Genomic DNA, 23092 nt, shown 5'->3' with positions numbered 1-23092 from the left:
TTTTTTTCTTTGGCTGTAGGCTTGGCGTGGCCATGAAGCACCAACTCCAGGTCGGTTGGCCCAAACCGCAGTGTATGCATTCTACCACTAGATGGCGAAATCGTTTAATCCAAATCAGTCGCTGCCAAAGGAGTCACGAGACGGCCAGATATACAGACATAGCAGATATAAGGGTCGAAGGTAGTTTCCTGAGTTGATATAACAAATAAACTGATGTACACAGTGGAATTGCCAGGAGTACAAAGAACACGTTCACTTTCAGCCAATGTTACTTTTGATTTGGGCAGCGATGTGACAAAATGTACTTTAGGACGAGAGCAACCTTGCCAACAGGTGTCAGTGTTGGTACATAAAAGTATCGGAGCGGATCTCACAGGACTGTCAGAACTTGTGGCCCTCATTACATTACTTGACCATTTTTACACCTTCATAAACAAAACATGGAGTATACATGACGTAAGAATACCCAACACACAAATACTAATACACCATGCAAATATCGATTTGGCTATCAGCAATGGATTCCTTTATGATTACAGTTCCAGTACTAATGCAAATTTGGTCAGCTTGTGCGACGAACTGCAAAATTAATCATAGTCAAGTACTAAAACATAAATCTGACTTTTGCAGGAAAAGGATCATGTAATATATTAAAAACAGTTCTTTGTGCTTCTTATATTCAGTACTTCCAGTTAAGTATTTCAAGAAAAAATATTTTCATTTTAAGCATTTAACAATTCCATTGACAGTTCAAAGTGTCCGTCACCCTCTGCCTCTCTCTCTCTCTCTCTCTCTCTCTCTATATATATATATATATATGTGCACACATATCGTTTTTTCCTCTTTTTTGTTGGCCAAACAAACATTTAATCAATTTTACAGGTCGGCACTTAAAGTGCAACATTTAGACAACAAGCTAGGACGGTATACTTTCTGCCGAGTGTTGATTTTTCCGTCTGTAAACTTTACGTCGTGCCTCAGCACATTGTGATGAATGGAAGTCACTCAGTTCTCGAGGCAGCTTCAGCCAACCGCGCTCGGCTCCAACAAGGTCGCTTAGAGCCCGCGGGCTTGACTGCAGCGGAGGAGGAGGAGGAAACGGCACATCTGGCACGAGGAAGGTTTTTTTTTTTTTTTTAATACTTCTTTTCCTGCCTTTCTGCAAACGGGGTTATAGCCACAAGGGACGATCGAGCCACCACGTCTGCAACTGAGAGAGAGAGAGAGAGAGAGAATCAGTGGATCGAAGAAAGAAACAAAGGAAGAACAAAACTGAAAATGCCAATAGTGCGCTGGTCCTTGGCGATGTTGTCCAACCTGGTTTCGCTCTTTTTTTGTTAATGCAAACTTGGCGTTGTTTTTTTATAGCGTTAAATTGTGATATAAGGGAATGTTACGAAACAAACAGTCGTGATTAACGCAAACCCATTTTAATCTGTACTTTTAAAAATTATTTATTACATTCCACTTTTTTCCACACTTTTTGGGAAACTTGTCTTTTGCTGTTTCACACTGAGGAGAACGCTGCTTTTAGCGCTTCACCTCTTATAATAGTTTTTTGTTTTTGTTGAGTTTGTCATGTTTTGACAAAAAGAGAACGCCACAGTAAGGTTACGGTGGACGTTAGAGAGGGGGAAGAAGATTACAGATTACACTTCCGCGGGAGGTGCGTACCAGGAATGGGACCCAGGCTGCTTTTGCTCGCGCTGGCATGCGGGCTCTGCGCGCGAGGAGCTACTACACGACAGGAGGTCAAACCAGAGGTGAGTGTCCCTCATTGTACCGGAATGTCCACAATAGTGTAGTATCACGCGGTCAATCAAGTCGGGTGTAAGGAAGATATGGAAAATTGGAACGGAAGAATGCAAGTTACGTATTTATACAGGTTAATTATTAAGCATGGCATTTTTCTGTACCACATGCATACAAAAATGCTACATTAAAAAAACGAAAACAAAAGTAATGTAACTCAAATGGACGAAATTTACGCAACTGCTCCGGCTTTTGGAAGGTAAACTGCAGTCATGCGTTTACTTTGTTTCAGGTGGCAGTGTGACATAGTGGGTAAGGAACTGGGCATGCAACCGAAAGGTTATAGGTTCGATTCCTAGGTAGAACACTGCGTTGTACCCTTGAGCAAGGTACTGCATTGCTTCAGTATATATCCAGCCGTATAAAATGGATGCAATGTAAAATTCTATGTAAATAGGTTGTGCAAGTCGCTCTGGATAGGAGTGTCTATCTGTTTGGTTTGTTTCAATTTTTAATGGGGGTGACATTCAGGTGTCGGTGCCCCCCGAGCGCACCTTGTCTCTCTCTCTCTCTGTCAGCTGAGAGAAACAGGAAAAGGTGGGAGGATGAGGAAGGGTGAGGAAAAGAAAACGGGATTATCCAAAAAAAGAAGAGGGAGGAAAAGTGGAGACGCTGTGTAAGCAAAAAAAAAAAAGAGAGAGAGAGAGAGAAAAGGACAAAGAAGAAACTGCAACTTCGGGAAAAATGTGATGGCTGCTGTGTTGTGGTGGGGGGGAGTTTTACTCAAGCAGTTGCGGTAATGACTGGGGGGGGGGTAGTGGAGGGGTGGGTGGGTTTTGGGTTGGGAAAATCCTGAAGTCATTGGCTTTGTTCGCAGAGTTGGGGGGGGGGGGGCGGGTGGTAAGGATATGAGGTAACTGAATTGTCCTTTGACTTATAGAGGCCGATGAGGAAGCCAGCTTTGCGTGATGATGGAAAAACCCTATCTGAGACTATGGACAATTAATAGACATTACCAATCGCACCGTATGCACTCTTAATCAAATGCCTACACTCTCCGTCACAGGAGTGCAGTCTGCAGCACGCGCCTGCACCGTGTATGTCACACGCATGCAGTCTGTCCCCTGAGCGTGTGCGCATGCTTTAGTGCATGTTGTGTGCAGTCCGGATGACCCATCCGTTTGCAGCATACCGCAACAAACAAACGCAGTCGCTAAGATTTCGTAAAAAAAAAAAAAAAAAGAAAAAAAAAGACCCATGTGTCACGCTGATTTTTACGTCAGAGCGCGCGGAAGGCGGTGTGTGTGTGTTTCCGCTGATCGGCGTGTCATATCCTGAGGGTCCGGTGTGTCACTTCCTTGTGGGTTTTTGTGACCTAAAGCCCTTTGATATGGGGTGGTGACCAGGACCACCGGCCTTCCAGCCCAAGGGGGGGGGGGGGGCAGGGGGGGAACAGGAGACCCAAAGAAGGGAGGAATCGAGCTCCAAATGGGGGAAGGAGAGAGAGAGAAAAATAGTCACGCTTCTTGTCATGCTTGGAGAAAGACGGAAGTTTGACTTCATTTTCGTGAGATCCTCTGTGTGTGCCCGCGCGCGTGTGAGTGTGTGTGTGTGTGTGAGTGTGTATGTGTGTGTGTGGGGGGGGGGGGCAAGAGGATGGAAATTATGGTTGGTGAAATTAGAATAGGAAGTGAACGGGAGGAGGGCAGTGGGCTGAAGAGAGGAAACAGGAAGTGCTCTCTGTGATGATGTCTGCTCAGCTCCCTCCACTGTGGCGTTGTCTGAGCAGCAGAATAGTTTCATTGTCTGAGAATAATTTTAGGCATTTAGCAGACGCTCACATTTTTTGGAATGTGGTCCCACCAATCCTGCAGAACATTTGCAGATGTGATTCAGATCGTGCACCGTGCCTGATGGACCCCACCAGGGGATTCGAACCTGCAACCGCTGAGCGACAAGCACAGTTCCCTAGCCGCTACGCTACGATGTGTCCACTGGGCCAGAGATTCTGTTCCTTTCTCCGGTGGATAGGAAAAAAAATATGTTGTGGAATAAGCGCACACAACGAGCACAAACACTTGTATACAGCATGTTCTGTGAGTCTCAGCTGTGAGGCTGTGCAGTGTTCTGTGAGACTCAGAGCTTTAAGGCTGTGCAGTGTTCTGTGAGTCTCAACTGTAAGGCTGTGCAGTGTTCTGTGAGTCTCAGCTGTGAGGCTGTGCAGTGTTCTGTGAGTCTCAGCTGTAAGGCTGGGCAGTGTTTTGTGAGTCTCAGCTGTGAGGTTGTGCAGTATGTTCTGTGAGTCTCAGAGCTGTAAGGCTGTGCAGTGTTCTGTGAGTTTCAGAGCTGTGAGGCTGTGCAGTGTTCTGTGAGTCTCAGCTGTAAGGCTGTGCAGTGTTCTGTGAGTCTCAGCTGTAAGGCTGTGCAGTGTTCTGTGAGTCAGAGCTGTAAGGCTGTGCAGTGTTCTGTGAGTCTCAGCTGTAAGGCTGTGCAGTGTTCTGTGAGTCTCAGCTGTAAGGCTGTGCTGTGTTCTGTGAGTCTCAGCTGTAAGGCTGTGCAGTGTTCTGTGAGTCTCAGCTGTGAGGCTGTGCAGTGTTCTGTGAGACTCAGAGCTGTAAGGCTGTGCAGTGTTCTGTGAGTCTCAGCTGTAAGGCTGTGCAGTGTTCTGTGAGTCTCAGCTGTGAGGCTGTGCAGTGTTCTGTGAGTCTCAGCTGTGAGGCTGTGCAGTGTTCTGTGAGACTCAGCTGTAAGGCTGTGCAGTGTTCTGTGAGACTCAGCTGTGAGGCTGTGCAGTATGTTCTGTGAGTCTCAGAGCTGTGAGGCTGTGCAGTGTTCTGTGAGTCTCAGCTGTGAGGCTGTGCAGTGTTCTGTGAGTCTCAGCTGTGAGGCTGTGCAGTGTTCTGTGAGTCTCAGCTGTGAGGCTGTGCAGTGTTCTGTGAGTCTCAGCTGTGAGGCTGTGCAGTGTTCTGTGAGACTCAGCTGTAAGGTTGTGCAGTGTTCTGTGAGTCTCAGCTGTGAGGCTGTGCAGTATGTTCTGTGAGTCTCAGAGCTGTGAGGCTGTGCAGTGTTCTGTGAGTCTCAGCTGTGAGGCTGTGCAGTGTTCTGTGAGTCTCAGCTGTAAGGCTGTGCAGTATGTTCTGTGAGTCTCAGCTGTAAGGTTGTGCAGTGTTCTGTGAGTCTCAGCTGTGAGGCTGTGCAGTGTTCTGTGAGTCTCAGCTGTGAGGCTGTGCAGTGTTCTGTGAGTCTCAGAGCTGTAAGGCTGTGCAGTGTTCTGTGAGTCTCAGCTGTGAGGCTGTGCAGTGTTCTGTGAGTCTCAGCTGTGAGGCTGTGCAGTGTTTTGTGAGACTCAGCTGTGAGGCTGTGCAGTGTTCTGTGAGACTCAGAGCTGTAAGGCTGTGCAGTGTTCTGTGAGTCTCAGAGCTGTGAGGCTGTGCAGTGTTCTGTGAGTCTCAGCTTTGAGGCTGTGCAGTGTTCTGTGAGTCTTGTAGCCCAGCGCTGGACTGGCTGTTGACCAGAATTCTCTGTTTTTTCCATTGGCATCTGAGTCAGTTTTTATCGTCTTCAATTTGAATTTCATCACTCCCTCCCTTCTCTTTCTCTCACTCTCACTCTCAGTTCAATTCAATTCAATTCATCTCTCTTTTTCTCTATCTCCACTCCATTTTCTCTCCATTTACCAACTTCTCTCCCTCTCGATGTTTGTGTCTTTGTGTGCGGTGTGTGTCCATGTGTTTTTTTTATATGTACGTGTGTGTCTATGTATGCCTATCACTGATTAGAAGAAAGTGTGTGCATAAGAGTGGAAGAAAAGATGCAGTTATCTAGGCCAGTGTCACCACACACCAGCAGCTGTAGCAGATAAACTGCCACATTCTGCGCAGTTTCTGACCATGCTTCGTCTTCCCTGACCACGCCCATTTCCCTTGACCACGCCCATTCTCACCTGACCACACTCACATAAACACCATAATGGCTGTGGGCATATTGAAGGGCACCACACATCAAATGGCTGTTTTAACAAAGGAGACAGGACTGGACTGGAATGTCCAGAATATTGCCAATATGGTGTCCGAGAGCGAAACAGAATTAAACTTAAATATGTCTTTTTAATTTTTTTTTTTACTGTGGCCAGTTATATACTTTAGCTCGGGGCAATAAATTACCCCACCGCCAGTCTGGCCGAGCTAACATTCCTAACCCTCCTGGTGTGTCCTCAGAACATCATCTCCCAGGGAGCCCAGCAAAATGTGGCAAGCTGCTCGGGAGTAAACTTCCTGTTCAGTGGATGGATGGTTGAATTGTAACAGAAAGATCTGCCTACTGATTGGTCCCTGGATGTGGTGCCTCAAAAGGACCCCTGCCTGCTCAGTACCTGCTTGAGAGGTCACCACAGTGCTGCGGAAGGGGGAGGGGGGCATCCCTTTTGTAGTTTGAATATTTGGACTTGGCTCCAGAATGAGGTGGGGCGGGTCCCCTGACCACCCAGATCGAAAGGCTTTTTAAGTGAAGACCCTGCCGGGCCTGGCCCAATAAGGGAGGACTTTAATGACCTTCGGTATGCGCTTATTGCACACCACTTTGGTTAAAACTATCTGCCAAATAAATGTAATTTAAATGTAATGACTTCTGGGTAATGAAGTTCAGTGGACCTTTGGTCAGGGCCTGTGTGTCAGTTCTGCCTTGAGGCACACGCTAGTATTAACTGTACAGGGCTGAACTCCAGCGTTCCATTTGGCTGACCACAGCCCTCTGGCAAGTTACCGTGAGGGGAGAGAGAGAACACGAATCTGCAACGATCCAGCAGGCAGTGAGGTGGGCAGCCTTCCACGGGAAGAGGAAGAATGACTGCTGTGTATCTGCCACAGTGTAACAGTGCAAACTGTTCTGTCTGCCACAGTGTAACAGTGCAAACTGTTCTGTGTGCAACAGTGTAACAGTGCAGACTGTTTTAACTGCAACAGTGTAACAGTGCAAACTGTTCTATCTGTAACTGTAACAGTGAAAGCTGTTCTATCTGTGACGCTGTAACAGTGAAAACTACCATTTGTTACACTGTAAGTGAAAGCTGTTTTAGCTGCAACAGTGTAACAGTGAAAACCTTTCTGTCTCTCACGGTGTAACAGTGAAAACTACCATTTGTAACAGTGAAAGCTGTTCTGTCTGTAGCAGTGTAACAGTGAAAGCTGTTCTGTCTCTAGCATTGTAACAGTGAAAGCTGCTGAGCTGTATAAAAAGACAAAGGAGGGCATTGCCAAATGGATGCTGCAATAACAGCGTTTGCTTGTGTGTCCATGCTCCGGCTCAAGGAAAGCACTGAACTGAACTGAAAATCGTATGGGCATGTAAAGACAGCTCAGAGCTAGTAACAGCATAACAGTGAAGACTTCTGTGCTGTGATATAGAGAATCTACTGGAAAAATGTTGCCGGTCCTGGCCTATTAACAAAACACAAAGGATTGCCTTTCTGAAATCAGTTTATGGTAAGACTCCAAACATCATCTTTCTGGGCAATGAATTACGCTGAAAGAAAAATAACATGCCGGCCATTTTATTCCATAAAGGAACGACAATTTAAGATGCCAATAAAAAAATCTGGTTTCCAATATGTACATCGGTCATTCAGCCAATTGCATTATATGTCAGTCAGGTATGAAGAACAAGAGAGAGTAACAGAAAGTTAGTTGGCTAGTTCAGGTGAAACTGACGGAGGCTTGGAAACATTAAGTACATTATTCCAGTGTAGGCTATTAAATAATTAAAATGTACTTTTACATGTGACTACAACAAATGATCAAGTTCACTGTATATTGACATCTCCACCGCTTCGCTGGTTTGAGCCACCATTAATTTAATGGAAGCGAGAAGCCGGAGGAAATCGCAAAGACCTATGGGATAGCCTTCCAGCTGAAGGATGCATAGGATGTTGCCTTCAAATTTAAATGAAATAAGGCACCTTAGAAGGAGTTTTAGATGACTTGTTGATTACTAAAGACAGGTAAAGTCGAAACTGTGAAAAGAAAAGCGCTTCAGCAGCGACTCGGTTGACCGACTACTGTGATTTGAAAAATTCGACAAAAAAAACCTATTTTGTAAAGGCTAACCGTACAGAAATGGCTGCAAAGTTCTGGATTGTCCACAGCACGCTGCGACTCCCCTGCCCCTGGTCATTTCACAGCTCTGAATAGGACAAGGGCTGAGCCGCTGCAGGCACCGAGCGCAGAGGATGGTAAACGGTAAACGGACTGCATTTATATAGCGCTTTTATCCAAAGCGCTTTACAATTGATGCCTCTCATTCGCCAGAGCAGTTTAGGGGTTAGGTGTCTCGCTCAGGGACACTTCGACACGCCCAGGGCGGGGTTTGAACCGGCAACCCTCCGACTGCCAGACAACCACTCTTACCTCCTGAGCTGTGTCGCCCCCATAGCCTCTCAGCCACGTGACGAGGCGGGAAAACCGTACGGAAATTTACGTACGGCACGCGTTTCGCCGCCGTCCGTTTTCGACTCGTCCGATGCGTAGCGGAGCCGTAGCGCTTTCGGGGGGGGGGGGGGGGGTGGAACTCAAAATGAAAATAATTTGCCGGTGTTCCATTTTGATGGCGGGAGGGGAAGGGAACCGAGATTGATGAACGAGCGGGATTATCTGGCCGGCTCGTCTCTGTCAACGGAAATAGACGGATCGCAAGGGTATGGAATAAGCTGTGGAGAAATGACAGATGACTCCCTGCTCTCTGCCATCTTCCAACATATGAGCCCTGTGGAAAAAAGCATTAGCTCACAATCCGTTTTCCTTTCTTTCTTTCTTTCTTTCCTTCTTTTTTCTTTTTTCTTTTTTGGATATGAAACCTCCGTGGTGAAACACAGCATCATCATGCCCACACACACACACACACACACACACACACACACACTCCAAGCAGCCTTAGCATAGTGCTATGACAACAAATACGATTTGATTATTCAACATTGTAGGACAACACAAACAAAAGTTATACATGCACAGACCATTTACGTGACCATAGTAAAAGAAAATTATTTTAAAAATGTATATATATATAGTGATTGGCATAAAATAGATGGAAAATAGATGGCAGCATTCACTGACTCTGCACTGTGTGAATGAGTATCGTAGTGTTTGTTTTACAGCTGTTATATACTGTGTGTTTTTTCTTTTAAAAAAATCAATCTCTGGGTTTTGCCTCTTCTGTCAGTGGCACAGAAATGTGCCAAACTATCGATGACTGCCTGATATACCTTTGCTTTCCACAATTTCTGGTCTGCTATAAATACATAATGAGACAGAGATTTTGTTACCTATATTTGTATCTATAGTGCACAGTTTTATTTTATTTATTGCACAGTCAATTATAGGTTTTCATAGCATATGCAGTACTTCATGGTCATCATTTTTATTTTTATGCCTTATTCCCGTTTTCTCCAAAATTTGAAATGCAAAGTCGTATTCAATAGGATTTTAAAATAGTTTTTTCTCCAAAATGTACAGTTGATAGTTGGAATATTTGGTGAGGCTTCAGTTTGCATAAGTCACACGGTTATTAGCGGTGGACAGTGAACACTGAATTTTTTAAGAAGCGAGAGAGAGACACAGACATAGAGGAAAGAGGAGAAGAAAGGAGGAAGGGAATAGAGATAAAAAAAGAAAATGAGGAAGAAAGAGAGAGAGAGAGAAACAGAGAGAAACGAGTGACCTCATTCTATCGCCCATAACTGGCCCCTTTGTTCTTTTACCAAGAGTTACTGTTCTCACCCACCCCCCCCACCCCCCATTCTGGAGCACAACCTGTCTGTAGTTCTGCTGAGATGCCATCTTTCTGACTCACTGGCCATCCTCCCTCTGTTACCCCCCTATCTCCCTCTCTCTCTGTCCCTCTCTCCCTCTCTCTCTGTCCCTCTCTCTCTCTCCCTCCTTCCCCCCCCCCCTCTCCGGCCAGCTTGTCCTCCTTTCACTCGTCTTTCGCTCACAAAAACATGTTTGAAGTGTTGAAATGTTGATCTTTTAGAGATTGGAGTATTTACAATTACATAGTGTTCGAGTTCATGAATATATGTATGAATGTAAAGACTTATATGCCCAGTGCAAGGCTTTTGCGCAAAATAACACCCAGCACAGCATGAATCATTATTATTATTATTATTATTATAAATAGTTATAAATAGTAATAATTATTCATAGAGCACCTTGCAAGCATAGAGCAGCAGTTAGCCATGAGAAGGGTACAGGGTGGTATAGCTGCTTAGCTTCAGCAGTTAGCCATGAGAAGGGTACAGGGTGGTATAGCTGCTTAGCTTCAGCAGTTAGCCATGAGATGGGTACAGGATGGTATGGCTGCTGACAGATTTGTATTCAGTTTGTATCTTCCACAATTAGTCAGCAGGTGTTTAAAGGAAAATAGGTCATATCTTTTACATTTATGTTACATTACAATAGGAACAACTTACAACATAAATCGTTCACATGAAACTGGTAAACTGTGCTACAAATTAAGTAGGAAAAAATTAATTTGGAAATACTTCAATAAATCTCTAACAAATAAGTCTCCTTCAAATGCAGTGCAGTATTTGGGCAAGGGTAGGTAGAAATTCTTCATATAAACAGAAATCACATGTTTACAGATCATTTATGAATAATACTTATTCTGGCTCACATGCATACTCAGGAACACACACTCACACACACACACACACACACACTCACACTCTCTCTCTCTCTCACACACACACACACACACACACTCACAGACACCCTTTCTCTCTCTCTCTCTCACACACACACACACACACACACACACACACACACACACACACAAAGAATACAGTGTCTCTCATGACAGCACACCACAAGTAAACAAACTCCTACATCTACTGAGGTCTGTAATTACACACACAGACAGAAGGGGGAGGAAAAGAGATGGTTGTATGGAACTCATAGTACATGTGAAAATATGAGATGATGATTTCTGGTTAAAAATAATAATAATTATAATGTACCAACAATACACACATTTTATTTCGTGAAAACATGAGCACACTGTACATTTTCATTCATCACACACGCAACTCGCCGCCCTTCAGATCATTGAAGGGTATCAGAAGTCAACTGCGGCTGGAAGTTTAACTGTAAGAGAAAGAGAGAGAGATGGAGAGGGAAAGGGTAAGGGAGAGAGAGATGGATGGAGAGAGAAAGGGTAAGTTTAGGTTGGATGGAATTACAGAGAAATTCCCTGTAAAATTACTGAGTCTGTAGTTAAACAAGACACTTCCTGTTTGTAACACACACATACCCTCCCACTCACACACACGCATATATATTTTTCATTTCCACATAATAGTGTAGTGTTAATGCACTGTAGTGTGTAGTGTGTCAGTCAGTGGGCATATACAGTGTTAACCCTGTCTCACAGGGCAGTGCTGGTCTCTCTATCGCTTTCTCAGTGTGTTAGTGTCTATTTCAGGTGCTCACTCTGTCTGTCTCTCTCTCTCAGTGCAGTGCTAATGTCTCTCTCTCTCTCTCTCTCTCGCTCTGTCTGTCTCTCTCAGTACAGTGTTAATGTCTCTCTCTCTCTCTCTGTCTGTCTGTCTGTCTGTCTGTCTCTCTCAGTACAGTGTTAATGTCTCTCTCTCTCTGTTTGTCTGTCTCTCTCAGTACAGTGTTAATGTCTCTCTCTCTCTCTCGCTCTGTCTGTCTCTCAGTGCAGTGTTAATGTCTCTCTCTCTCTCTCTCTCTCTCTCTCTCTAAGGTGTGGCTACAGCAGTATGGTTACCTGCCGCCAGGTGATCTCCGTGCCCAGTCCCTCCGTGCTCCACACTCCATCACCACGGCGATTGCTGCCATGCAGCGCTTCTATGGCTTGACTGTTACCGGCTCCTTCAACCCAGAGACCGTAACGTGAGCTCCGCTCCCGCAGAATGACCACACTGCAGCAACACAGGACTATAGCACCACAATAATACAGTACTATAGCACCACAATAATACAGTACTATACCACTAAATATCACAATAATACAGTACTATAGCACCACAATAATACAGTACTATAGTACCACAATAATACAGTACTATAGCACCACAATAATACAGCACTATAGCACCACAATAATACAGTACTATAGCACCACAATAATACAGTACTATAACACTAAATATCACAATAATACAGTACTATAGCACCACAATAATACAGTACTATAGCACTAAATATCACAATAATACAGTACTATAGCACCACAATAATACAGTACTATACCACTAAATATCACAATAATACAGTACTATAGCACCACAATAATACAGTACTATAGCACTAAATATCACAATAATACAGTACTATAGCACTAAATATCACAATAATACAGTACTATACCACCACAATAATACAGTACTATAGCATTAAATATCACAATAATACAGTACTATAGCACCACAATAATACAGTACTATAGCACCACAATAATACAGTACTATAGCACTAAATATCACAATAATACAGTACTATAGCACTAAATATCACAATAATACAGTACTATAGCACCACAATAATACAGTACTATAGCACTAAATATCACAATAATACAGTACTATAGACTAAACAATAATACAGTACTATAGCACACAATATACACAATTACAGACTATACCACCACAATAATACAGTACTATAGCACTAAATATCACAATAATACAGTACTATAGCACCACAATAATACAGTACTATAGCACTAAATATCACAATAATACAGTACTATAGTACCACAATAGCACAATCATACTGTACTATAGTACCTTTGTACATCAATAATACAGAACTATAGCACCACAATAATACAGTACTATAGTACCACAATAGCACAATCATACTGCACTATAGTACCTTTGTACATCAATAATACAGAACTATAGCACCACATACTTCAATAATGTAATACTATGGCACCACAATACCTCAACCTCAATAATACAGTACTAGAGCACCACAGTAGCACAATAATACAGTACTATGGCACTAAATATCACAATAATACAGTACTATAGTACCACGGTAGCACAATAATGCAGTACTATAGTACCACAATACCACAATAATGCAGCACTATAGCACCACAATACCACAATAATACAGTACTATAGTACCACAATAGCACAATAATACTGTACTATAGTACCTTTGTACATCAATAATACAGAACTATAGCATTACAATACCACAATAATACAGTACTATAGCACCACAATACCACAATAATACACAGAGGTGTTTCCCTCAACAAGCACCACAATACTGCAATAATACAGTACTACAGCATTGCAATATTATAGTATCACAGTACAGTAACAACAATACTACAGTTCCACAATAATACAGGAATGTAACACTGGTACTATAATACTGCAATATTGAACATTTTAACGCTAGTGTATCAATGAATAATTTTGGAAGAAAATCGTTCCAAATCCAGCTCTTCAAAAAAACTAATGATCCGATTTTTTTTCCCTGTCTGCCGTTGCCTGCTTTGCGTTTTACCCTCTGTGACGGACGGGTTGTGGTTGTCAGGGCGATGCAGAGGCCGCGATGCGGCGTTCCGGACAAGTTTGGGGCGGAGCTGAAGAGCAACCTGCGGAGGAAACGCTACGCCATCCAGGGGCTGAAGTGGGACAAAACGGAGATCACTTTCTGGTGAGCGAACTCCGAGTGAACTCCCCAGTAAACTCTGGGTAAACTGGGTAGAGTAGGGTCAGAGTAAAAGCCAAGTGGAAAGTAAGTACTGTAAGTACTGTGCGTTGAGTATCAGTCCGTGTGTGAAGTTCGAGCTGCGAGTAAAGTTGGTTTGGTGCTTAAACTGTTGTGGGGTGAAACTGCGTTAACTATGCTGGGATGACTTCACAAAACAAATAAACAATGCATGGAGTTAAAGCTGTGTGAGCAAAACAGTCAGTTATCGCTCTCGTATGCAAAACTACACCGCTGAACTCTCTCTAGTATACAGAACGACACCCCTGAATTCCCTCTTCCAGTATACAGAACTGTATGCCTAATCTCTCCCTCTCTCTCTCTCTCTCTAGTATACAGAACTACACCCCTGAATTCCCTCTTCCAGTATACAGAACTGTATGCCTAATCTCTCCCTCTCTCTCTCTCTCTCTCTAGTATACAGAACTACACCCCTGAATTCCCTCTTCCAGTATACAGAACTGTATGCCTAATCTCTCTCTCTCTCTCTCTCTCCCTCTCCCCCCTCTCTCTCTCTCTCTCCCTCCCAGTATACAGAACTACACCCCCAAGGTGGGGGAGTACGAGACGTACCAGGCCATCCGCCAGGCCTTTAAGGTGTGGGAGGGCGTGACCCCCCTGCGTTTCCGCGAGATCCCCTACTACCTGATCCGGGACAAGGTGGAGAGCTTCGCCGACATCATGCTGTTCTTCGGCGAGGGTTTCCACGGCGACAGCAGCCCCTTCGACGGGGAGGGGGGCTTCCTGGCGCACGCGTACTTCCCCGGCCAAGGCTTAGGGGGCGACACTCACTTCGACGCCGCAGAGCCCTGGACCGTTGGGAATTCGGACTTGAGTGGTGAGAGAGAGGGAGGGGGGAGGATGGGTGAGAGGGAGAGGGGGGAGACGGGGGGGGGGGGGAGGGAAAGATAAACTGGTGTTTCATGGTTGAGAAGGCGACAGGACATAGTGGAAGAGGGACGAGGTGGAGAGAGGGAACAGGTCAAAGAGAGGGGAAGAGGTGGAGAGCGAGGGATTGGAAATTAAAATGAGACAGTAGAGAAATAAAGAAGAGAACAGCAGGACTGAGGAAGGGCGTTGAATGCTTTGGGGACATAGATTCTAAAACCAGCAGATAAGACTCTGCTGTCTTGTTTTGAGTCAGTTTCGGTGAAATGATCGTACGTGAAACTGTGAGGGTGAGAAAGAGAGACAGACGGAGGGAAAAAAAGAGAGTGGGAGAGATTGAGGGGGAGAGGTGAGGCAGGCTTAAACTTGTGTGTGTGTGCGAAGTGTTTTACTGCAATTATATCCCCCCGGGATATGCATTTAACCTGCATCAGAATCTCAGGGTGTGTCTTTTCTTTGACCGTGCACGTTCTGGTATACACACAGTGTGTGCGTGTGTGTATGTGCGTGCGTGCGTTCGAGTGTTTGTGTGCGTGCGTACGTGCGTGCGTGCGTGTGTGTATGTGCGTGCGTGCGTGCGTGCGAGTGTTTGTGTGCGCGTGGGAGAGCGCTTTGTTTCGGAAGCCTCAGGAACGAGATCGAGCTTCGCCCGTGTGTCTGCTCTGCCTCGGCATGCCTGTGTCCCCCCCCCCCCGACGACAGCGTGTAAACAGGAAAGTGAAAATGGCAGGACACTCTGAGGTGTGTGTGTGTGTGTGTGTGTTTTTAGGGGACCAAACTCTCACACAACCCCCCCTCAGATTGTAGGGCATGCTCATGATAGCCCCATCATATTATGGGCTATGGAAGACTGTACCGGCACGCACAGGTTCGAGGCTGGCTGGCCCAGGAGAATCTAGCGTAAATCCAGATCTTTTTTCTATCGTCTCCACTCCTCCACTCCTTTCTCTCTGTGGCCGTCACACTCTTCTTCTCTGAATTTCTACTTCCTCTTACTTCATCCCTCCTTTCGATGTCATTTAGCTCGATTTTCGGAAATACCCTTGTCTAACGACAGGAGAAAAAAAAAAAGAGCGAGCTGTGACTGACAATCCCAAATGTGAACATCCGTTCATATGAACATCGTTTAACGTTGTTCAACTCTGGGGGCGACACAATGCAAACACACTGCTACTGACAGAACAGGAACATATCACTGACATGACCAGGAGCGTCTCCTTACCGATAAAAAAGGTGTCATGAATCACACAGTAGGACCAACGGCTTTAACAACACAACCCAGAAAACCTTCTGTCTGAGAATCTGGAGGGACTAGCGTCGACGCTATCGCGTAGTAAAACAGCGCGTTTCTGTCGCCGCAGGCAACGACGTGTTCCTGGTGGCCGTTCACGAACTGGGCCACGCCCTGGGCCTGGAACATTCGAACGACCCCTCCGCCATCATGGCTCCGTTCTACCAGTGGATGGACACGGAGAACTTCGTCCTGCCCGAGGACGACCGGCTGGGCATCCAGCAGATTTACGGTGAGGAACGCTCGGACGACGCTCCCGTAAAACGTTGCCGCGGAAACAGAACTCCCACGCCACGGACGGGGGCGCCGTCGTCCCGCCTTAACTCAACGCAACGCTCTGCGTGTCGCCTCGACTCTGAGGGACTGTCGGGAATTCAGTGACTTCGTTTTCATCAAGTTAGAGCTGGATGACACACACACACACATACACACACACACACACACACACACACGCATATACACACACACACACACACACACGCACACACACACACACACACGCATATACACACATGCACACACGCACATATACACATACAGAGACGCACACACACCCACACACTGACACGCACGTACACACCCACAAACTGACACGCACACACACACCCACACACTGACCACACACACACCCACACACTGACACACACACACACACACACACACACAAACAGACCCATACACACACACATCATCATCATCATCATAATAATGTTAAGTTCCCTCATGGCTGGGTTCAGTATTTTGCAGCTGCCATGTTGCTCGCCATGGAAACCGGTCTCAGTGACAATGAGGCGCATTTACACGGGAAAGGGTGGACACGACACGCCCGCCTTTCATCCCCGGGCTGCTGCTCAGACCGCCTCTTTGTCTCTTTACAAGAGCAGGATCCTGCAGATCGGGTGACAGAGACGCACGCAAAGGTGTGTCTTCCTCTTTCACCGGCGGCCATGTTTAACGCTGACTCCTCCCCCCACCCCCCCCACTAGGGTCAGGGTCCGGGCACCCCCAGCCACCCCCCCGCGTGACCCCAGACCCTCGTGACAACCCCCAACCCACGGACCCCCCCTATAGGCCCGGGGGTCCCCCCTATGGCCCGGACGTCTGTGAGGGCCACTTCGACACCATCGCCATCCTCAGGGGAGAGATGTTCGTTTTCAAGGTACGCTGTGAGTGTGTGTGTCCTGTCTTAGCGCTGTGTGTGTGTGTGTGTGTGGTGTGTGAGTGTGTGTGTGTGTATGTCTGTGTGCGTGTGTGTGTGTGTGTGTGAGTGTATGTGTGTGGTGTGTTGCTGTTTTGTGGTTGTTGTGGTGGTAGTTATTTTATAACTGTGGGGTATGTGTGGTGTGTGTGTGTGTGTGCATGTGTGGTGTGTGTGTTAGTCCTGTTTTGTGTGTGTGTGGTGTGTGTATGAGTATGTGTGTTGTGTGTTGTTGTGTGTGTGTGTGTGTGTGTGTGTGTGTGTGCGCGTGTGTGTGCGTCTGGTCTCTCCTGCAGGATAAGTGGTTCTGGCGAGTGCGTAATAGGCGCGTTTTGGACGGCTACCCCATGCCCATTGGACATTTCTGGAGGGGCCTTCCTTCTTCCATCAACGCTGCCTACGAGAGGGATGATGGGAAATTTGTTTTCTTCAAGGGTATATCCTCACCTCTCACCTCTGCCTCTGCTTCTACTACCTCTCTGCGTCTATTACCCCTCTGTCTCTATTATCCCTGTGTCTCTATTACCCCTCTGCCTCTATTGCCCCTCTGCCTCTATTACCCCTCTGTCTCTATTATCGCTGTGTCTCTATTACCCCTCTGCCTCTATTGCCCCTCTGTCTCTATTATCGCTGTGTCTCTATTACCCCTCTGCCTCTATTGCCCCTGTGTCTCTATTGCCCCTCTGCCTCTATTACCCCTCTATCTCTACTGTCTCTCACCCTTCAGTCCATCTGTTAGTTTTGTTTTTGTAGCCTAATTTCTGTGTGGCTGAGGGTCTGTAAGTTAGCACTGGGTTTGTCTGTGTGTGGACAGACACAGGGAGTAAAGCCAGCTGATCTCTGCCCCTCCCCCCTGCAGGAGACAGGCATTGGGTGTTCACCGAGTCGATCCTGGAGCAGGGGTACCCCAAACCGCTGCGGGACCTGGGCAGTGGGCTCCCCAAAGACCGGCTGGATGCGGCTCTCCTCTACACCCCCACTGGCATGACCTACTTCTTCAGAGGGAACAAGTCAGTGTTTTTTGACCCTCTGTCTGTGACACCCTCTGTAACTGTCACTGTGACTCCCAGTCTGGCTGTCAAATCTGTCTGTTGCTCTGTCACTTTGTCTGTGACTCTGGCTGTCACTCCGTCTAGGACTCTGTCTGTGACTCTGGCTGTCCCTACATGTCTCTGTATGTGTCTCTGTGACTCTGTATGTGACTGTATGTGACTCTGTATGTGACTGTATGTGACTCTGTGACTCTGTCTGTGACTCTGTCTGTGACTCTGTATGTGACTGTATGTGACTGTATGTGACTCTGTTTGTGACTCTGTGACTCTGTCTGTGACTCTGTGCCTCTGTATGTGACTCTGTGACTCTGTCTGTGACTGTATGTGACTCTGTTTGTGACTGTATGTGACTCTGTTTGTGACTGTATGTGACTGTTTGTGACTGTATGTGACTCTGTATGTGACTCTGTACGTGACTGTATATGACTCTGGCTGTCCCTACATGTCTCTGTATCTGACTCGGTCTGTGACTCTGTCTGTGACTGTATGTGACTCTGTCTGTGACTCTGTCTGTGACTGTATGTGACTCGGTCTGTGACTCTACCTGTGACTGTCCGTGACTCTGGCTGTGGCTCTGCATGTGGTATATATGCTGAATATGAATTTTAACACAGTTCTGGCTTTTTTGTCTCTCAGATACTACAGATTTAATGAGAAAACTCAGTCTGTGGACCCAGAGTACCCCAAACCCGTCAGTGTTTGGCAGGGTGTACCGGAGAACCTAAAAGCTGCATTCATGAGCAAGGATGGAGGTACTGTGTGTGTTTCTGTTTTACTGATCAATAACATCTTTCTATCACGTGACCTTTGACCTCCCACAGTGCGCGCCAATGCCTGTGACCCCACCCCCCTCCCCCACCCTGTGGCTTGGTCATTTGATTTTAAACTCCCCCCCCCCTCCCCCTTGCAGGACACACCTACTTCTACAAGGCCAATAAGTACTGGAAGTTCAACAACCAGCAGCTGCGGGTGGAGCCCGGCTACCCCAAGTCCGCGCTGCGCGATTGGATGAGCTGCCCGAACGAGGACTCCAAGACCGGAGGAGGGGACGGAGACGGGGGCAGAGGTGGAGGCGGAGATGGGGGCAGAGGCGGAGGCGGAGATGGGGGCAGAGGCGGAGGCGGAGATGGGGGCAGAGGCGGAGGGGAGATGGGGGCAGAGGTGGAGGTGGAGATGGGGGCAGGGGCGGAGGCAGAGACGGGGGCAGAGACGGGGGCAGAGGCGGAGGCGGAGACGACGGCAGGAGGAAAGAGGAAGAGACGGAGGTGATCATCATCGAGGTGGAGGAGGAGGGCGGGGCCGGGGGCGGGGCCGGGGCGGCGGCCGTGGCGGTGCCCCTCATGCTGCTGGTGTGCGTGATCTGTGCCCTGGCAGCCGTCCTGTTCTTCCGCAGGTACGGCACGCCCAGACGCCTGCTCTACTGCCAGAGGTCCCTGCTCGACAAGGTGTAGAGAGAGAGAGAGGGAGAGAGGGAGGGGAGAGAGAGAGGGAGAAGAGGAAGAGAGGGGGAGGGGGAGAGGGAGGGAGAGACAGAGAGGGGGAGGGGGAGAGAGAGAGAGAGGGAGGGGGAGAGAGAGAGGGAAGAGAGGGGAGGGGGAGAGGGAAGGAGACAGAGGGGGAGGGGGAGAGAGAGAAAGAGGAAGAGAGGCGGAGGGGGAGAGGGAGGGAGACAGAGAGGGGGAGGGGGAGAGAGAGGGAGGGGGAGAGAGAGGGACTGAGATGGGGAGGAGGAGAGAGACAGGGAGGGGGAGAGAGAGAGGGAGGGAGGGGGAGCAAGAGAAAAGGAGAAAGAAAACAACGGGAAGGGGGTAAAGGAGGGAAAAAACTGAAAAAAAGGACAAAGAGGGAGGGAGAGAGAAAGGAGGAGAGGATAAACGGAGAAAGAGACGGAAGAGGGAAAAGGACTGTTTGTCTTTTTCTTTCTCTCTTTCATAAGATCAAATCAAAACCACACACAAGGTACTCAATGAAAAAGTGTGATATATGTGAAATATGCGGAAGAATCTAAAACACTGCAGATTTTCTGTAATTTCTACTCTATACTCTACAATAAATGCATAAAATTGCATATCTGTAAGTGCCATTGATTTGTCATTTTTGAACATATATATATATATATATATATATATGGTATCTTTGTACACACATCAACAAAGTACATTCCTGTTCCACAATGTCGCCTTTTTGTCGTTTTTAAACATGGACAGATAGACAGACAGATAGACTGAGATACAGACTCTCGTTCCTTTTTGTTTTGCACTCCCCTTCTCTCTCTCTCCCTCCTCCCTTCCTCCTGTTTGTGTCCCTCTCTCTTTCTCTCCGCCCTCTCCCCCTCCACCCATTTGACGATGCCAGCTGAATTGCTGATTCTTTAGAATTTTTTAAGTGTGTCTTTTCATGTTTTATTTTTGCTGTTTTAACCCTTTGAAGAGTACGTTTTTTTGGAAAGCCCCCTCACCCCCCCAACCCATTGTTCTAGAACTCCACGGTTCTACCAGTATATTACCAGCAGTGGTTGCTCCATCAGCATTAGAATGTTCCGTTAACATTCCAATCGCATTTTTGTGATCGTACCTCTGTACAAGCAGAGCTAAACGCAACCACAAAACCAATTTTTTTAAAGCTGATCCAGGGTCAGTGCTTGTAATGCTGATCCCTACTTCAGCCAACAGTGGGGGAATGACTGACACTGATCTGGGGTCAGTCATTGGGGCCTCCTGAACAGGGTGCGGGGGACTGTGGGTGGCAGCAGGCAGGAACAGGGTTTAAGGAAAGCAAAGTGTGGCCTTAGGGCAGGGATCTTAGTCTCCATGCCTGGAGGGCTGCGGTGTCTCCTGGGTTTTGGGGGTGTTTCAGAACTCAGAACTTTAAGTGCTTCATTTAAGCCTTTGATTGGCTAAAGAGCCCCACCCCACACACCTTGTGACCAAGGCACTCTCTGGCTAATGTTGGCTGCTGAATGAAGGGAAACCACAAAAGCACTGCAGACGCTGCGGCCCTCCAGGACTGGAGTTAAACCCGCAGACACTGCGGCCCTCCGGGACTGGAGTTAAACCTGCAGACACTGGGGCCCTCCAGGACTGGAGTTAAACCTGCAGACACTGGGCCTCAGGCGAGTTAAACCTGCAGACACTGGGCCCTCCAGGACTGGAGTTAAACGCAGACACTGGGCCCAGGACTGAGTTAACCTGCAGACACTGCGGCCTCCAGGACTGGAGTTAAACCTGCAGACACTGCGGCCCTCCAGGACTGGAGTTAAACCTGCAGACACTGGGGCCCTCCAGGACTGGAGTTAAACCTGCAGACACTGCGGCCCTCCAGGACTGGAGTTAAACCTGCAGACACTGGCCCCAGGACTGAGTTAAACCCAGAACTCGGCCTCGGACTGGAGTTAAACCTGCAGACACAGCGTCCCCTCCAGGACTGGAGTTAAACCCGCAGACACTGCGGCCCTCTAGGACTGGAGTTAAACCCGCAGACACTGCGGCCCTCTAGGACTGGAGTTGGTTAACCCCACGTCACAAACTTGCACTCACACTCAAACACACAGTCTCTCTCAAACCAAACCAAATAAACCAAACACAGGACCGAGAATTTTTACCACAGTCCTCAACAGCTGCATCTTATCCCTCTCAGAGAAAGAAGGTGAGAGAGAGAGAGAGCGAGAGGTAGAGAGAGAGTCACCATTTTTCTGCCCTGTCCCCCCCCCCCCTTCACCAGAATGTCTCTGGCTTTGCCCCTTACCCCCTACTTTGAGTGGAGTTTTTGATCAGACTCCCCCCCCCCCCCCCTCCAGAAGTAGTTATATCACATGGTTATTGTCTTCCATCTTACTGTGTTCTGTTTGTGATTGTTGTTATGATTATTGTTATGACTATTGTTATTATTATTATTATTGTTATTGCAGTTGTTGTTCTCTGAATCCATGTTTTTTCTGTACACTGTCATTATGTGACCTGCTGGACAGGAAGTTACATGACAATAATTAAAAAAAAGGCTGTGGGCGGGGCTACACGTGGGGGTGGGCGGGGCTACTGGTGGGCTGGAGCAGTTGGGCTACTTGAACCCTTGTATTTTCCCAGCTCTTGATATATGAAATTATATGAATGGATATTTGTGTTGTTTTTGTGCTGTTGTGTACTGTACTCTTTACTTAATTTGGGAATAATTAGTAATAACAATGATGATAATAATAATTATTATATTAATAATGATGATGATGTTGATTATCAGATTAGGGAATGAGATCTTGCCTGCCTTTTTACACATTTTTATACTTACCAAAAAAAAAGTTAAATAAAATGTTTTTAAAAATTGTAACATGTCTTCCTCTGTGGTTTATGGCTAAGATGGCTGGCTAACCAAAAAACACACACTGCACTGTTATGTGTCCTCAGTGTCACACAAACACACTATTGAACACACACACACACACACACACACACATGCATGCACACACACATGCACACACAGGTGCGCACACGCACACACACGCGCACACACACGCATACGCACACACGTACACACACACACACATACGTACACACACACACACATGCATTTGCACACCAGGCGCGCACACACATGCGCACACAGGTGCACACACGCACACGCGTGCACACGCATACGCACACACACGTACACACACACACGTACGCACACACGTACACACACACACATTTGCACACTCAGGCGCGCACACAGAAAAAAACCGTCAGAGCACAGGGCAGTTGGGTTAGGGTTAGGGTTAGGGTTAGGGTTGCAGTTGCTCTAAGCAGCACCCAATCAGCCACAGATACCTGACCTGAGGACACCTGGGCTGCATGTGTGAGGTAATCCACACCTGAGGACACCTGGGCTGCACATGTGTTAGGTACTCCACACCTGAGGACACCTGGACACCAGGGAGAAAGAGAACGGGGGGGAAGGTGATCGAAGAGAAAAGAAAACAGCGTGTGCGAGGGTTGGGGGAGAGGGAGGGGGTGTTTTGGATGGAGAAATGGAATCACGAGACACGGCAGGGGAGGAGGGGAGGGGGGGCAAGTCACATTTGGAGGCCAGAAATTCAGCCGAATTCCATGAACAACATCTGGAATTCTGAAAGTATCTGCGCTACCAGCTTGTGTCTGTGCGAGTAAGTGTAAGCCTATGGCTGTGTGTG

The 23092-nt window shown here is 47.0% G+C and overlaps 1 protein-coding gene and 2 long non-coding RNA genes across 3 annotated transcripts; 2 read left to right on the top strand and 1 right to left on the bottom strand.

Moving 5' to 3' along the window:
- Positions 1–929: 929 nt before the first annotated feature.
- Positions 930–19432, top strand: mmp14b (matrix metallopeptidase 14b (membrane-inserted)). The gene is given in 11 exon segments (XM_064345919.1): positions 930–1763; positions 11512–11660; positions 13326–13448; positions 14033–14340; positions 15752–15913; positions 16668–16840; positions 17176–17314; positions 17739–17889; positions 18568–18683; positions 18842–18985; positions 18988–19432. Coding segments are annotated over 11 exon segments (1944 nt in total). The 5' UTR covers positions 930–1679; the 3' UTR covers positions 19383–19432.
- Positions 19433–20927: 1495 nt separating this feature from the next.
- Positions 20928–21471, bottom strand: LOC135260577 (uncharacterized). The gene is made up of 3 exons (XR_010331668.1): positions 21329–21471; positions 21128–21229; positions 20928–21032 (listed from the first exon to the last, which is right to left on the bottom strand). It is a non-coding gene; the product is annotated as an uncharacterized LOC135260577 (long non-coding RNA).
- Positions 21156–22251, top strand: LOC135260576 (uncharacterized). The gene is made up of 2 exons (XR_010331667.1): positions 21156–21259; positions 21398–22251. It is a non-coding gene; the product is annotated as an uncharacterized LOC135260576 (long non-coding RNA).
- Positions 22252–23092: the final 841 nt, after the last annotated feature.

This window comes from Anguilla rostrata, chromosome 8 (genome assembly GCF_018555375.3).
Source record: "Anguilla rostrata isolate EN2019 chromosome 8, ASM1855537v3, whole genome shotgun sequence".
Taxonomy (NCBI): Eukaryota; Metazoa; Chordata; class Actinopteri; order Anguilliformes; family Anguillidae; genus Anguilla; species Anguilla rostrata.
The sequence above is the reverse complement of the archived record's forward strand: the minus strand, read 5'-3'. Positions and strand labels throughout refer to the sequence as shown.